The sequence below is a fragment of the Podarcis bocagei genome, assembly GCF_964188305.1.
Source record: "Podarcis bocagei genome assembly, chromosome: 1".
Classification (NCBI taxonomy): Eukaryota; Metazoa; Chordata; class Lepidosauria; order Squamata; family Lacertidae; genus Podarcis; species Podarcis bocagei.
The window spans coordinates 70,930,337-70,946,371 of record NC_138125.1 but is presented as its reverse complement, the minus strand read 5'-3'; the positions used below and the strand labels follow the sequence as shown (position 1 = coordinate 70,946,371).

At 41.5% G+C, this 16,035-nt stretch overlaps 1 protein-coding gene across 3 annotated transcripts in view; it reads right to left on the bottom strand.

The window, feature by feature from the left end:
• IRAG1 (inositol 1,4,5-triphosphate receptor associated 1) overlaps positions 1-16,035 on the bottom strand; it is a 94,343-nt gene that overhangs the window by 60,446 nt on the left and 17,862 nt on the right. For 2 of the 3 annotated variants that reach the window (XM_081196545.1, XM_081196547.1), the window contains exon 14: positions 15,231-15,295. In XM_081196545.1, coding sequence (XP_081052671.1) covers positions 15,231-15,295 — 65 coding nt within the window. The remainder of the gene's footprint in view (positions 1-15,230; positions 15,296-16,035) is intronic. The other variant, XM_081196546.1, reaches the window with a different exon arrangement.

Genomic DNA, 16,035 nt, shown 5'->3' with positions numbered 1-16,035 from the left:
TTATTGAATGCATAAGTACTAGGCTAGCTAAGAATATAGCATATATGCTATAAAGCAATTATAAATTAAATAAGAAAATGAAAATTACCAGACTGATACTGTGAAATGAAACAAATGCAAGTTCTAGAATGCCGAAAAACACAGAAATAATGTAGATAGCGATGGAAGCTACATATTTTCATAAGAATGGATCAGCCATAGGAGTGACAGAAATAGTGACACTCACTATGAATATAGAACTGTATTCCTTGCGCTTTGCATTAAACATCATGGCTGCAATCCAAAAAATAGTTTGTCTGCAGTATCTGATGGGGCAGAACACAACCCTTAGCAAATGTCAAAAAAGTACAGTAACTATTTCAATATGCAAGAGTTCTTGGCTTATTTAAATATGTACTGTCCAAACACTGATTATTCTTGCCACATTCCCCATAAAATACTCAGTACCGCAAGAAAGGTTTTACCATGTAGAACTGGAATACTGGCCAGCTTACAATTTCTTGCATGAATGTGTAAACGTGAATATAAACAATATGATCTTGAAACTTTCAGTTTATGGCAGCTGAAATTATGCTTTTCACACAAGTCAAAACACCCAGGAAGTATACTTTAAAAGAATTCATGACAAGTAAATTAGAGTTGCAAACCATGTGGCTAAAATGATAACTGCACCAATTCCTTCCTCTAATATATTTGTTAATCTTTTACATGAAATTAAAAAACTTCTTCATATCCTAGATCCCCTTGGCTTAGTTATACTGTAGCTTCTTTTAAAAGCAGATATGGACTACTACACCATAGAAACAGCTCCACAAAGCTCTTCTTAAAAGACAGGTTCCAGAGGCTACAAGGCAATCCATCAAGCAAGCGGTTCTGGTGTATATTCTCTTCAGGGACCATGTGGCAGAAAAGCTCATACAATAGCATGCTACTGTTACAGTGAGCTCATTTTACACTTACTTGTTTATAAACAATCAGAGTAGTAGCTAATCATTTCAACTTGTTAGCAAAAAGTACAGGGCAGCTGCTAATGATTCTAAGCCAAGGACATGTTCTCTTGATAAAATTACTTAAATATCAGACTTCAGCACAGACTAAGCGCTTACATTTCTTTAGGATGGTTGTGTACTTTCAAAGGGAAGAGGATTCAGTCAAGTGCGCAGCCTTACTACTCCTGTTTAGGAAACTGAAATCCAGCACATCAATAACATTTCACCCACGTAAAGCATAAGAATGAGGTACTGTACCTTTAAGGAGGGGAAAGCGTTCCGTTTTGGATCTTAGCTGAAGAAAGCTGTTTATTCTTGGTTTACTGAGATTACTTACCTAAAACTGAGCTATTCCTCTTGTTTTCCCCCTTCGGGGAAGCTTCTCTCTCTCTCTCTCTCTCTCTCTCTCTCTCTCTCTCTCTCTCTCTCTCTCTCTCTCTCTCTTCTGCTCACTCTGGGAGCTTTTACCATTTAAGGTCAATGTGTTACATCTGGCTCCCTTAACTAAGCTAAAGCACTTTCTAACTCAAGAAAGCAAGCTGAGCAACTAACGTTAAAAATGAGTTTTGTTTTTAACTGACTCTTCAAAAAGTCTCTTCTGTGTCTCAAGGAATTAGAGTGAAAGGCTTCCCCCTTTTTAGCACAAATGCCAAGAACAAATACCAGCAGAACACCCATTTGCATTCGCACAGGCTTCAGAACATGAGAATGTTACTCATTTCTGAATAACTAAATTTAAATCGGGCAAGGAGGAAGCAGATGAAATGGCAAGACTGAAGTGATGTGTTTGTTAACCCTTAACACAGGTGCACACAAGAGGAAATGCAATCGTTCTGGGATTTCCAAATACACACAGCCCTTTGGGGCAAAGGCACTAGCCCAAGCCACTAGGTACCGGTACATGCAAACATTTAGAGAACTTTGACCTAGCTCCACATAAGGATAGTGTTTTCCTATTAGGGGGAATAAATGTAAACCCCTCTGAGGTCCTTGAAGGGAAAGTTTAAAAAAAAATTATATGTAAACTCAAGGGGCTGCTATTTACAGCTTGCATGAGAAGAAAAGAGGCTATTTTCACAATCTGCTGGTATCTGTACACAAAACTTTGCCTAGGGCCCAGTTCTACAGCTCACTTAGCATAAACTAGACAGTCAAACTTGTGGTTCATGAATCATTCCTAGCCTGTCAAGGGATCGATAAATACTTCATTTCTATGACTCCAGACCAGGGCCATTGAAGGTCTGAGGCCAAAATCTTTTGTCTGCCCTGGATTGTCTGCCTTTCTCTGCTCTTTAAAAATGTGCTTATAGGGCTGCAAGAGCATAATACTGGTGAGACCCCACCATCTTCATCTGCTCAGAGATCTAAGCATATACGCATGAATATTATCATATATACAAATATGTGTCACAGGCCTGTGCCCTGAATCTTTTAAGTAACTAGCAATGTACTTGCAATAGATGGTAGAGCAGGGGTAGCCAGCCATGTTGCTTCACTGGGCACATTCTGAATTTTGAGAAGGTGCAATGGGTGCCACTCACAAAATGGTTCGCATGTGGCATAACACAAAATTAGAGATACTGCACTCATTTCTGTTCCCCACCCCCACCTGACAACCTCACACCTTCCATGGGAAGTCAGTTATACCCTGCTTGTTTCGATTAAGAAGATCTCACAAAATTAATCCCCTCCCCATACAACAGGGAACATTCCCTGATGCCAGGGAGTGTGTCACACCACACTCTTCTTCACACCTGAGCAGCACCTGCAAGCACTCACTGTACACATACAAATCACAGACCAACATGCATATATCTCCCCCCACCCATCTATACAACCAAACATAGATCTCTTCCTCTCTTTTTGTTGAACTGCATCTCTCTCCCACTCCTCCAGACCCACATACATGCAGTGAAGTCCATGTGGGCAACAGCACAACTTTAAAAATTGATTTTCAAAAACCAACACACAGACTTTTCAGTCTTGTCATTGTATCACAACATTGTTTTAACTTTTTCTTCTATTTTTTTAACATATTGAAGGGCCCGGGAGACACTTAACCTTCTGATGGAATGGTACTGAAAACTAGACTCACAAAGACATAAACAACTGAACATACAGAGAGGGACACAAACCACAAAGGAAAGGAGAGTTCAGAAATGGAACAAAGCCAGGGACAGCCAGTCAGTGACCTAGACTGTGTAAGAGACCCAAAAAAAACACAAAAAAACACCCCTCTTAAAAGCCAAAGCATTAAAAAGTCATGGCATTGTGAAGTTGTAGCTAGAAAGAGCATGAGATTCTTCAAAGACTATCTCATAAAAAAATAATAAAAATCTGAACCACTGATGGAGTTCTGTTCCAAGGTTGTTAATCTTTCTAAAACTTCTTTTTTGATTCATAGTTTTATCTTAAAACAAAGCTTTTAATTTTTACAACAACATTTAGTACTTAATTTCTACAAGCAAGAGATACCAAAGTTCAGGGTTTTCTAGAATTAGACCTCCTGACCTTTTCACCTCCCAAATTACTGATATATATAGGCTGTTTGAAGTTACTCACTACTGAAGAAAAGCACTCTGTATATGATCAAGGAATACTTTTCAAAATTTAAAATTGATGCATGTTTAATGTTAGAGATATATTAAGCCAAACCACCAGGAGGTCAGATGTAAAGTGCCAGATCTTTTAACCGTGATAAAGGAGCTAGAAAAGTAGAGTACCGGTATATTTTCTAAAACACCATGTGATAGATGGGGAAGAATCTACTGATCAATCTCTGAGTGACTTCCAATAGATTGGCAAGATTCTGGCAACCGATTTTCTAGATCTATTTCAATTGGGGCTGAGGCCCAGTTTTGGCACAGAACCTGCCTTGGTCACCCTGTTTGAAGACATGTTTCCAGAAAGAGAAATGGGAGTGTGTCCCTATTAATCCACCTTGATCTCTCAGCAGCTTTCAATACCATCAACCAGAGCATTCTGGAGTGGCTATCTGAGCTGGGGGTGGGTGGCACTGCTTTGAAGTGGTTCCGATCCTACTTGGATGACCTTCTCCAGATGGTGGTATAGTATTTGACCCCATGGAGCCCCATGCAGGGGCACAGAGTTCAATTTTATTCTCTCTGCTGTTTATTATCTACATGAAATTACTGAAGGGCAGGGGTAATCCAAAGAATTGTAGTACAGTGTCAGCAATATGCTGATGATATACAGATATATATCTCCTTTACATCTCCTTTACATCTGCAAGTGTGGCAGTGGTTAGACTGATGTATTGGCCTTGACTGGAAGAGAGTCAATAAACTGAAGCTTAATCCAGATAAGACTGTTGCACTATTAGTGGGTGGTTCACCTGACCAAATGGGTGGGACATGGCCTGCTTTAGATGAGGTTACACTCCTTCTGAAGGAGTAGGTTCAAAGATTGGGGGTATTTCTAGATTCACTACTATCACTTAAGGTCCAGGTGGCTTTGGTAGTGTGACGCGCCATCAATCAGTTTTAGCTGGTGACCCAGCTAGACCCTTATCTGGACAGGAATAGCTCAACTTCTGTTGGCTATGATCTGGAAACGTCTAGGTTAGATTACCAAAATGACTGTGTTATATGTGGGGGTGTTTTTGAAGATGGTTTGGAAAATTGGTGTAGAATTCAGCAGCCAGCCGGATTAATGACTGGGGCAAGATGGCCTGAACATAAGACCAATCCTGGCACAGTGCACCTGGCTATCAATTAGTTTCCAGGTCCAATTCAAAGTGCTGGTTTTGGCCTATAAAGTGTTACGCAGCTCAGTACTCCAATAGCTCAAGGATCTCCTCTGCCTACATGAACCAATCTGGACCCTGTGTTCATCATCTAAGGCCTTTCTCTGTGTACTCCCTTCCAAGGGAGATAGGTGGGGGGGTGTAACATGAGAACAGGCCTTCTCAGTGGTGGCTCCCCACTTGTGGAATGTCCTCTCCAGGGAGGTACCTGTGGCCCTATCACTATCTGTTTTTACATACCAGATAAAAACATTTTTATGTACTCGGGTCTTTGGAGCTTTGCTCTGCGTATTTTTTAGTGATGTGGGATTGAGTTGCATTTGCTCTTTTTATGCAACATCATGTTTGGGCTCTCTATTAACTCCACAGCAGCAGAAGCATATTGTGGACTTGTTTACAGTGACGGAGCTTCATGCTCCGGCACCAGGGGGCGGAGAGCAGGCGGGGGCGGGGCTGGTGCATGTCTTGGGAGTGTGATGCACCTCCTGCAGGGGTGTGGCTCCCAGTGGGAGTGGGGGGGGCAGCCGCGCTGGCACCCCACCGGGATTGCGCTGCTGGGGGCGGTGCGCTCCCCCCGCACTCCTCTTCCTCCGCCAGTGCTTGTTTATGCAACACAGAGCAGTTCCCACCAAATTCTACCACTCTTCAGCTATCAAATCCCAGGTATAGAATTGTACTCTAAATCTAGCAAAATTATAATGATGTAAGAGTATTCAGAGATTTATGCAGCCTTCTAATCCAAAAAGAGGAAAATGATTCCAGTCCTCAGTTTTGTACATGTGACAATCCAGTAATGCTATTCATTATCATTCTAAGATGATCTGAGAATTCTATTGAAGGGCAGGGTATATCCCTAAAAGAAGACAGACAAACAAACAAACAAACAAACAAACAAACAAGGCCTCCTTCACAGTCCAATTACATGGTAATCCTATTCATGTTTCATTGGGATTTTAAATGATTAGGAGAATGGATAGCATTCTTCTTGTTACATTTATTTACAGCAGATTTAAATAAGATGGCAGTTAACTCTGAAGACTATTATTCCCAACAAGGAAATAAACAAACCGGGGGGTGGGGGGTGGGGGTGGGAATCAAGTACTTTTCTGTAGTTCAGTTCACTATGGCATGAAATAGAAAGCTCTTCTATCACTTTGATCTCCAGTCCAGTCCTGGGAATCTGATAAATCTGTGTTTGAAAATAACATTTGCATTTGCATTTTGATAGTCACACACAGATCCATCTGTACTATCAAAAACAACACTTGCTTGTTAACATCATCGCCATTATATGGGTACTGCAGTGTTTTGTTTTGTTTTGTTTTGTTTAAAGCTGCTGGCACTCACCATGAATTTGTTACAGTAAGTGTCACCCTTTTAACATCTGGAGGGGGAAAGGTGCTGGTACTGCGTACCCTCAAGTACCCCCAGAAAGAAGAAAAAGCACTGGGTGTCTATATCTGCAAAAATATCTGAGGGTGGAAGGGTTAATTTTTTAAGCCATCTATTTTAATTCTATGGCTCATGAAAGCAGTCTCTTGGTTCACAGTCAGTACTTTTCCAAAACACTTTTACATAAGTATCATTTGCATTACACACACACACACACACACACACACACACACACACACACACACAGACCACATTTTAAAAATTGTACTGGATAAATGCAGAAAATAAAGGAACTTAGGGAAATGAAGAGCCACCTTCCAAGAATCTGATGATAACTATTGTGAAAAGCAGGCAAAATGTAAACAAGCTTTGCTGACATCAGTGCTCTGTCATCCCCAGCCAGAGCAGGCAGAAGACATTTTGCTGCCTAAGCCAGAACAGCAAAGTACTTCCCCGCCACCCCGCCGGCCCCCTACCAAGTCAAGGTGCACAGTACCCATTATTTTGGCATCTGAGGCAATCACCTCTTCTCCTGTCTGGCAGGAAAACACATAAACAAATAACCATACATTTGCTGCCCTTCACACCCAAAATCAGTTGCTTGAGGCAGGCACCTCACTCTGCCCAATGCAATGGCTGCTCATGTACAGGACTTACTCAGACTAGTTGTGTACTACACAGTGACTAGTGTAAACTACACAATGGCAAAAGACTGAACATCCTTAAACCCTAGGACAAAGATAGAGAAAGGGCAGTAAAAACAAGCTTGAAATGGGGACATGTAATCCTTATGCAGTTTTGTAGATATTTGGGAGGCACATTCATGAGATAGAGAGCGCATTCTCTCTCTCTCTCTCTCTCTCTCTCTCTCTCTCTCTCTCTGTGTGTGTGTGTGTGTGTACCACCACAGTCTCTGTCCTACTGTTTTCTCAACAATATAGTCTTTCAGACTTCTGTTGAAGCTTAAATCTAATTGTACATGGAAAAGTGTGGATCAATCCTAAGAATACATTATAATTCAGGCATATTTATTCAGCAATTCTTGCAATATTTACTAATGATGAACTAAACAAAATGCATATCCATTCTTATGTTGGTCTAATAGACCCCACCCCCCTCAAAGAAAGTGGTAAAATTGACAAACCTAGAAAATAATATTAGGAATGGTTCCTAGCAGGATGGAAGATGAACATTTATAAAGTTTGCACAACTGGAAGTCATTCACCAATATAAAATGATTAGCTGACATAGGCAATACAGGGTTGTTGTTGTTGTTTTACATGAAGCAATTATCACAGATGAGCAAAGATTTTTTTAAACTTCAGTAATCTGATGCAGAAATGTTTTTCTTGGAAAACCAGACTGAGAATGAAACACATTTAGTGTTTTTAATTTGATAATTAAGAAGGCCAAATACACTTAAATGTCCTAACTGAGCCAATACTGAATATTCCAGCAGCCAGAAAAGCAGCAATCAATTTTGCCAATCAAGAAATTTCATAACACAAGTATATCTATTATTTAGATCAATAACTTGCCCAAATCTTTTAGTTTTCTGAAAACAATTGTATACTTTGTTAGTTACTTTGTTAATAGTCCATGAGTCTGTAACAAAATACTTGTCTCATATTACACACAGGGACATAATACATATGTACCAGACATTTAAAAGGCTTTTTAGTTAGTATTAGTACTGCCACAGAATGTATGTAACATTTTTAAGTATTAACGGTGCCCATTTACTGTTCACCAAGAAATAGTCACACCATAATGCACAGTCACATCCTGTTTCCTCCCCACGATTCTACAGGAATGCAAACAACATCCTAGCATAATCAACAAGTAACTTTGTATATGGGTGGAAAGTCTGTTAGCTATTGTGGCAAACCACTAGTTTAATCTACTATGAGCCAACACATGTCACTTGAGTCAAAAGGGTGCTTTACTTCCACTTATCTATTGCTAAATGTGCTCTCTCAAAATTTTAAGGCCAGTGAATATTGCTCACAGTGAACCTGTGGAGACTTGTCCATTAGGGGAGATGTGGTACTGCCCCATCAACCTCTGTCTGCCCTACCTGCCTACCTTTTGTTTTATATCTAGTCCAGGGGGCAGCACTGGCTGTCAGCTTCCTCCCCTTTAATGTCGGTGTTCCCATTGTAGAACTCAGTAGGGAGGAGGATGGGGACAAAACTAGAATTAGTTGACTCCACCTATCGTTGTTTCTGTCTCCACCTACTGCTGACCTCCCTGTCTCCTGCCCTACCAGTCCCATGGCCGTCTTCCTTCCTACCAGTAGTGCACAGCAGCAATCCTACTTCCCCAGTTTTGTCCCATTCATTCTTCAGTTCTGTACCTTCCCATCTCTCTTCTGTACCTTTTCAGGCCACACTTGCTTTGTCCCTTGACCTGGGGCGGATCTACACTCGTGGTTAATAATGCATTATTAAAATATGACACCAGAGGGCACTGCAGAGCTATGGGCCACCCACAATAGGGAAACAGCATATTAAAGGTAAGGTGATGTTATAGAACGATATAACTAATAATGTTTAAAAGATTAATGTAGATCCAGCCCTGGTTTCTTAGCACTCTGTTGCTTCTCCCCCAACCATAAAGTCCCTTCTGACCTTAATTCCTGCGCAGATTCTACGGAGTTCTCTCCAATTAGCTCCATCTTGCCTGAATTCACTGCCTCTTCTACCCTTTCCCCCAAGCCTCCTCCTCTTCCACTCCTCTCTCAATCTTACTGCCTGGTTTACTCTCTTTCTTCAACCTCCTTACCTCTTGCATCCTTGGTGCTCTCTTACAATGTCACCCTGTTCTTGTGTGCAACATTCCCTTTCTTCACAGAAGCTAGACCACAAACTCTTTTTGTTCCCTGGGCAACTGAATGCTCCATGTCATTGCACTAGCTCAGCCAATCAATGTCAGAAGCTTGACACAAACACAATATAAAAATAGACAAATCTCTACTAAGACTAGTCTGTTTCCTCCAAAAAGGCTCTGGTGCTTTCAAGCTTAACATAATGATGTTACTACCATATTACCACTGATACCAACTTTCCTCAGGCCACTGAGCCACCTTATGAACACAGAATGGAAATGTTTATGACTGGCACCCCTGGAATAACGCCTGCCATAGTCCTGGCCTTGAGTGATAGCTGAGGTTTGGAAAGAGAAGAGACTGAGCCAGTCAAGCCCATGGCCATCGCATCTTGAGCTGAAGAACATGACAAGGAGGTCTTGATACAAAACCTGAAACATAACAGCTTTGAACCTATGGAGCCTGAACTGGGATCCTTAGGCGTGCCAAGTTCAATTCACCCAAGAGGCCAAGCACCTCCTTCTCTACAATAGCACACAGAATGCAGCAGATGAGAAGCAACTGAGACACACAGAAAGCCTGGTGGGGGCGGGTCAGGGTTTGGGGGGGTATCCCTCTTATCAGTCGGAGCTCTCCAAGGTTCTATAGCTATGGCCTGTCTCACCAACTGCTTCATTGTGTCCATGTGCTTCTACTCTTGGTCATGTCATGTCAAGATCTCTCTTCCAAAATCCACAAAGCCATCTTAACCACACACCTGTTATCAGATGCAAGCCAAATCTTCCCCACTGCTTAGAAGGATGATACAAACAATCAGGGCTTTTTTTCAACTGGAACTCACCAGAACTCAGTTCCGGCAATTCTCAGGTGGGCGTCATTGCCATTATATCAATCATTATTATGGTCCAGAGATCCAACAAATCATTACAAAGCAATACACAATTCAGACAGCCTACCACCAGGTTAAACAAGCGTTTTGTTCAGACTTAAAGATAGGGATCATTGGTTCTTGCAACCACTGATAAAAACTTTGTCACTGCTAATGTTCTAGCATTTGTCCAGTCTTCCAGTAGGAACCTGGCATAGTGAGCCTCTGATTTTCCCAGGAAAGGTACCAGCAAGGGTAATAGCAATCCAGCCCTGGCTTGCTTGTATTTCGCACAGTGCAGCAAAATATGTTTTATAGAATCGATGTCTTAGGCACACAAGCAAAGCCTGTCCTGGTAGGGAACTCCTCTCAACCTGCCATCCAACACTGCGGAAGGAAAAAGGTTTAGTCTGGCTTTAGTGAATAACCTTCTGTAATTTGGTACTGTCCGGTTTTTAATGTAAGGTGTTAACTTAAAGACATGCCCATATTGTACTCCTACTGCCAATGGACTACAGACTGCATGTCATTGGGATCACGTCACTGTGTGTATTATCCCATAATCTTTGCTTTAACGTCTTTAGGGCACCTTCATAACCCAGGTAATAGAGTTGGGGTGGTGACCATAGATGTGGCTTTTCTAGCCATGGTTTTCTGCCAATTGCTGACAAACTCCTCATTGGTCAGGTGTTGATATAATCCCTTCCCAAGATCAAACACTACAATCCTGAGCCAATGTTTTAGGGCAGCCCACCATGCTTTAATTGTAATTGGGCATTCACCAGCTTCTAACAGAAGTATGGAGTTGGGGACACAGTTGGGTACCTGCAGCAGAGATCGTAGAAATTTTGCCTGAAAGCCATCTAGCTTAGGCAGGTCCCCATTATGCCAGACATTTGCAGTGTACAGGAGTTGGGGAACGGATTTTGCATTGAAAACCCTTAAGGCTGCTAGAACATACTTGCTGGAACATACCCTTTGTGAAAAAGAATCTGAGTATGGCTAGCTTTGTGATCTCCGCCTTTTGAAGGGAGGTTTGCCAGTGGTACTTCCAAGATCTTGTATGATGGAAAGTCAGCCCTAGATAACTGAAGTATTTAATCTGTTCAAGGTTATGGCCATCCAGCACCCATTTAAGTCGGGAGAAGCTTCTTCTGAATACTATTTTTTTTTCATTTTTCGTAATTAATGGATAAGCCATTTCCAAAACAGTAATCAGAAAACTTCCTCAGCAGATATTTCAAACCCGGTCTAGAACATGAAATGATGGCCGCATCATCCGCATATAACAACAAGGGGTTCCTTCTCATTCCTATTTTTGGAAGGTGTCCGTGTGAGTCCATTAGGCTTGCTTCTAGGTCGTTTAAAGGTACCCCTGCCCGTACGGGCCAGTCGTGTCCGACTCTAGGGTTGTGCGCCCATCTCACTTAAGAGGCCGGGGGCCAGCGCTGTCCGGAGACACTTCAGGGTCACGTGGCCAGCATGACGAAGCTGTTCTGGCGAGCCAGCACCAGCGCAGCACATGGAAACGCCGTTACCTTCCTGCTATAAAGCGGTGCCTATTTATCTACTTGCACTTAGGGGTGCTTTCGAACTGCTAGGTGGGCAGCAGCTGGGACCGAAAGACGGGAGCTCACCCCGCCGCGGGGATTCGAACCGCCGACCATACGATCGGCAAGCCCTAGGCGCTGAGGTTTTACCCACAGCGCCACCCGCATCCCTAGGTCGTTTAAGAATAGGCAAAACAATGTGGGGGCCAGAATGCATCCCTGTCATTGCCATTATAAGAGAATAGGGGAAGTGTTCATGGTGAGTTCTGACACCTTTTTTTTCTAGAAAAACAGCACTTCAAACAACCATGCTACCAGAGACCAAGTGTGCTTGCCCTTAGGCAGTCTATTCATCTGAATTCGCTTAGACATAGATTGGGAAAGTGTTTGACATGGAGGGGGGACATTTTGCCATTCTTGAGCAACAGAATCAAACCCCACCAATACAGAAAAACTAATGACAAAAGGGGATGTCCAGTTTCATAAAACTATGCATCAAACTCTCCATGATACCTTCAAAACAAATGACAGAATGTGCCAAGAGCAAATTGAAGTATTTTCACATGCAAGTTTGCTTAGTTATAACACTAGAAGCAGTTTTTATTTTCTATCATCACTCCTCGACCCCAAGAGTCTTAGTAAGGGACCAGCACCCTTTCACTTGGAAGCCCATTGTCCACCTAAAAGGTGGAATATACATATTGCAAATAAATAGATTTAGAGAAATATCTAGACTCAGTTTAAAAAAAATCAAACATCCAAGCCCTTTGTTGTGAAATGTATACTACCTAGGAAAGGAAGATATGGACTTCTGCAGACAATACTACCTCCGCAACATTCCACTGAAGCTTCTGCCCTGCTGTGCACAACTGCAGCTTCAACTGATAATGAATGTGGTATGAAAACCAGTGTTCTACCACACAGTCAAGAGTGTCTGGCCATGTACATTTTGGCCATGGGTACCCCAAGACTGGATAAAGTATTTGTCACATACAGTACTGCTTTTGCCATGCATAAGGTTTCAAAGATGTTCTTGGGCAATATTTCATTTCGTACAGGTCTTAGCCTAGTTCTTATAGATACATTTGAGTTATTTTATTCCAAAGAAATTTTCTCACCAAGAAATCAAGTAATGTTCTTACAAGGTATTATATTTGAAAGTTTTTGCGGTCATAAATGAAACCTCTTTTCCATAGGTGGTGTAGAAGATACTCAATTCTCTCCAATTGATGCCTAGAGCACACACACTAACAATAAAGCAAACTCTGCAACGTCATCCTATTTTAAAAGCACAAGGCATAAACAAATCTTGTTCTTGATCTGCCCTGAGAAATTCTAATTTTACACACAGCTTCTTGGTAGTGACAGATGTTATTCTTAGTCAAAAGTCAAAAGAGGCCTGGGGAACACTATTCTCCGTTCATTAGCAAGAGAATTTACTCCCCAAGGAAGAGAGACATGCCATCAAAAACCAAAACTGTTAAACTACAAAAAGTTATTCCACGCAGCTCAAGAATCCAGTAAAATAAGGGGAACGACAACTAACTTTTAAAAACTGTATTAAATGCAATTGTGAGGAGTCCTGAATGCTTTTACATTAGTAAAAGCTATTTAATAAGGATCATTTGGAAATTGGTTCAACTAGTTGTTAATTCTGCAGTCAGATTTTATAAGAGCAGAGTAACTGAATTAGAATTACAGTACTGTATTTGTTTTAAAGTAGACAACAAGTATGGGAGTATAACAAACTAGGTTGATGAAACTGCATTACACTATAATCCTACATTAAATGGGCAACATTTAGTGGATGGAATTCAACACTGCACTGTGACAAACATTCTGTCTGCACAGGCATATCAGCTTGCCAGATGGAATGATCCCACGTCCTCTCCCCCTGCAAACTATTCTGGAGGTTCTCCTGAAATGCCAGAGCCAATTTTGGGAGGTGCAGGGATAGGCTGGGGCGGGGAGGATATGGGGGGTGGGAATGCCCTGTTGTACAAGTGGGAGTCTTTACGCAGGGCTTCCACTGACAGGGTTCTGCCCAGTGTCCTGAATATACTATAACAAAATAATGTGGCATGCAGCAATTTAGTCTAGATGAAGGAGGGGACGGGGGAAGATCCTAAAAATATAACTGTACTTAAATCAGAATTGCATCCATTTCCATCTCTCCTTCTCTCCAGCTAATGCAACTCAGGGTACTCTATGTTATGCTAAATGTGTGGCTAGCTATATTTGGGAGTTTTCTTATAACTGCAGGTGCCGGGAAAGGAGGCTCACTTTCATGGGGTCCACAGAATGAGGAGAATTTAAATCTAATCCTTCCTTCCCCAGCTGCAGTCCCAATCCCACCTCAAGCATGAGCATCAGATGTATTAATAAAGGTTCCAGTTCATTTGTCTAATTTTTGTAGCTTGGGATGGGGGATTCTTGTCCATATTGTGACTGCGATAGAAAGATTAAACCTCCCCATCCCACATCTGTGGTCTCCATGGAAAAATCACCCCTCCATGCCTGTATTTAAAATATCAGGTGTAGTCGCTAGCTACACATTTAGCATAATGTTAAATTTGAACCTGGAAACATGTAAGTCCTTGGATCTGCGTGTGGCTGGCCTAATAAGTCCTCAAACTGCAGGTTGCAGCATTTATTTAGACAATCAAATACCGTACTCTCAAGCCCTGAGTTGACTCCACCCACCCAGGCTGGCCATGATCTCTTCCTGGATAGGAAGGAGCATAAGTTGCCTCCCTGTTCTAGTTGGGCCTTGGCCAAGCAGCACGGACTTCCTGAGCTTTGCTGGTTTTCTAGTCCTTATTCGTGGTTTTATCCCTCAACCCCTATTTCCTGGCACAACTCCTTACTCCTAGGAACTATCTCGGACTGTTGCCTCCAGTTCAACCTCAGCCTTCATACTTACATGCAACTTTCCAAAGTTATTTCAGTTTTCTTATTCTCCTCTGCAAAATTCTTTCCCTTGAGATTTGGAAAGTTTGTATTTTACATCTCGCTTTTTTCCATTATAAATCCCAAGGTAACATACAAAGCACATAGGTGGTTTCCCATCTAGGTCTGACTAGGCCCACGTGTCCTTAAGCTTCAGCCAGGTGTCCACCTCATGTTCCTTTATAGCATTGCAATCATGGCCATAGCCGGGGGGGGGGCAGAGAGGGGCAGTTGCCCACCTAAACCAATAAAAATCAATAAAAATACATAGCTAACTGAGATTCTGCCCCCCCAAAAAATGCCTGCATCCCCCAACAAAAATCCTGGCTACACCCATGATTGCAATGGTTCCCAAGCACCAAGAGTTCTAACTATTATATTTTCTTTTCCAAAGACACATATCCTCATTTTGTCAATACCTATACACTTGTAATTTCTGCAAACCACCCATTGCCAACAAAAACCTATCTGGCAAGGCAATAAAGCTTGGAGAATCTGTTAGTTTATTCCAGTTTATTACATCTGTACCCAGCTTTACCCACATAGCACAATAGGGTTGCCAGACAGCTTCTACTTACTAGAGCTAGACGTGCTTGCTGATCATGATGTTGTTCAATATCTCACTATGAAAGTCATGAATATAGTTGTTATTGCATTGGATAAATTAGTTTCAGTCTAGGAATGAATGAATACCTGTTCACTATCAATACCAAGAAATGCTCTAAGATACATTAAAAACTACTACACCAAGAAATGAATGAGGTATGATGCTGTAACCCCAGTTTGCCTGGAAATGCAGGTTGTTCCATTAGAGGAAACAACTCCTACATGAATATAGCTTAATTTCAAATATAAAATACCAAAGGTTCTTATAATCTCATTTCCTTACCTTGCTAGGTTTTCTGTTTTTCATTACCAATGCAGGTTTTTCCATTTCAGAGTATTTTTCATCTGCTCGTACAAAGAGAACAGAGAAGTACTATTAGATACTTATTAAAATGATACAGTTGAACCACACAATAAATGCTAGGGCAAAAATGAAACTTTGCAGAAACAGTGCCATCCTTGCCTTGAACATCCTCGTTCAAGCGTATAGATGTGGCATATGTTTTTCTCTATCTCAGGCAACAATAGCCTGGCAACCATAACCCATCAGAACAACTCCAGGCAATTCAGTCTGATTATACCTAGCAACAGTTTAACTTATCTTCCTACTCAACAACTGAAATTTAAATAATCAGGAATGATGCTCATGGAGATGCTGCATACAAATAAATTTGCTAACAAAAACTGCAACTTTGAATCCTCTATATCTGATAGACTTTTAAGAGTGGGGGGAGGATAGGAAGCTGGCAGTTGCCCGCAAGTCCAGTGGCAAATACTTGAGTTGTTGGGATGGGTAAATTAAAACATAATGACATTGGTTAAAGTAATGAGAGGGTGATATCGTCTGGTTGGCAGGAGAAAAAACATGAAACGGAGTGACAGTCTTAACTATGTGCTTTTGGCAAAAATATTTAATGGGGCAAATGTCACTATTTTGCAGGAGGGATTCAGGAACAAATTGGAAATATAGGTTGGTGCAATTAAAGAGCTTTGAAATGCTCTGTCACCCTAGCACAATAAATCCCCTTTTTTGCGGTTAGGAAAGTGACAGGGACATTCACTGAAAAGTCTGGGAAGAACAAATTATC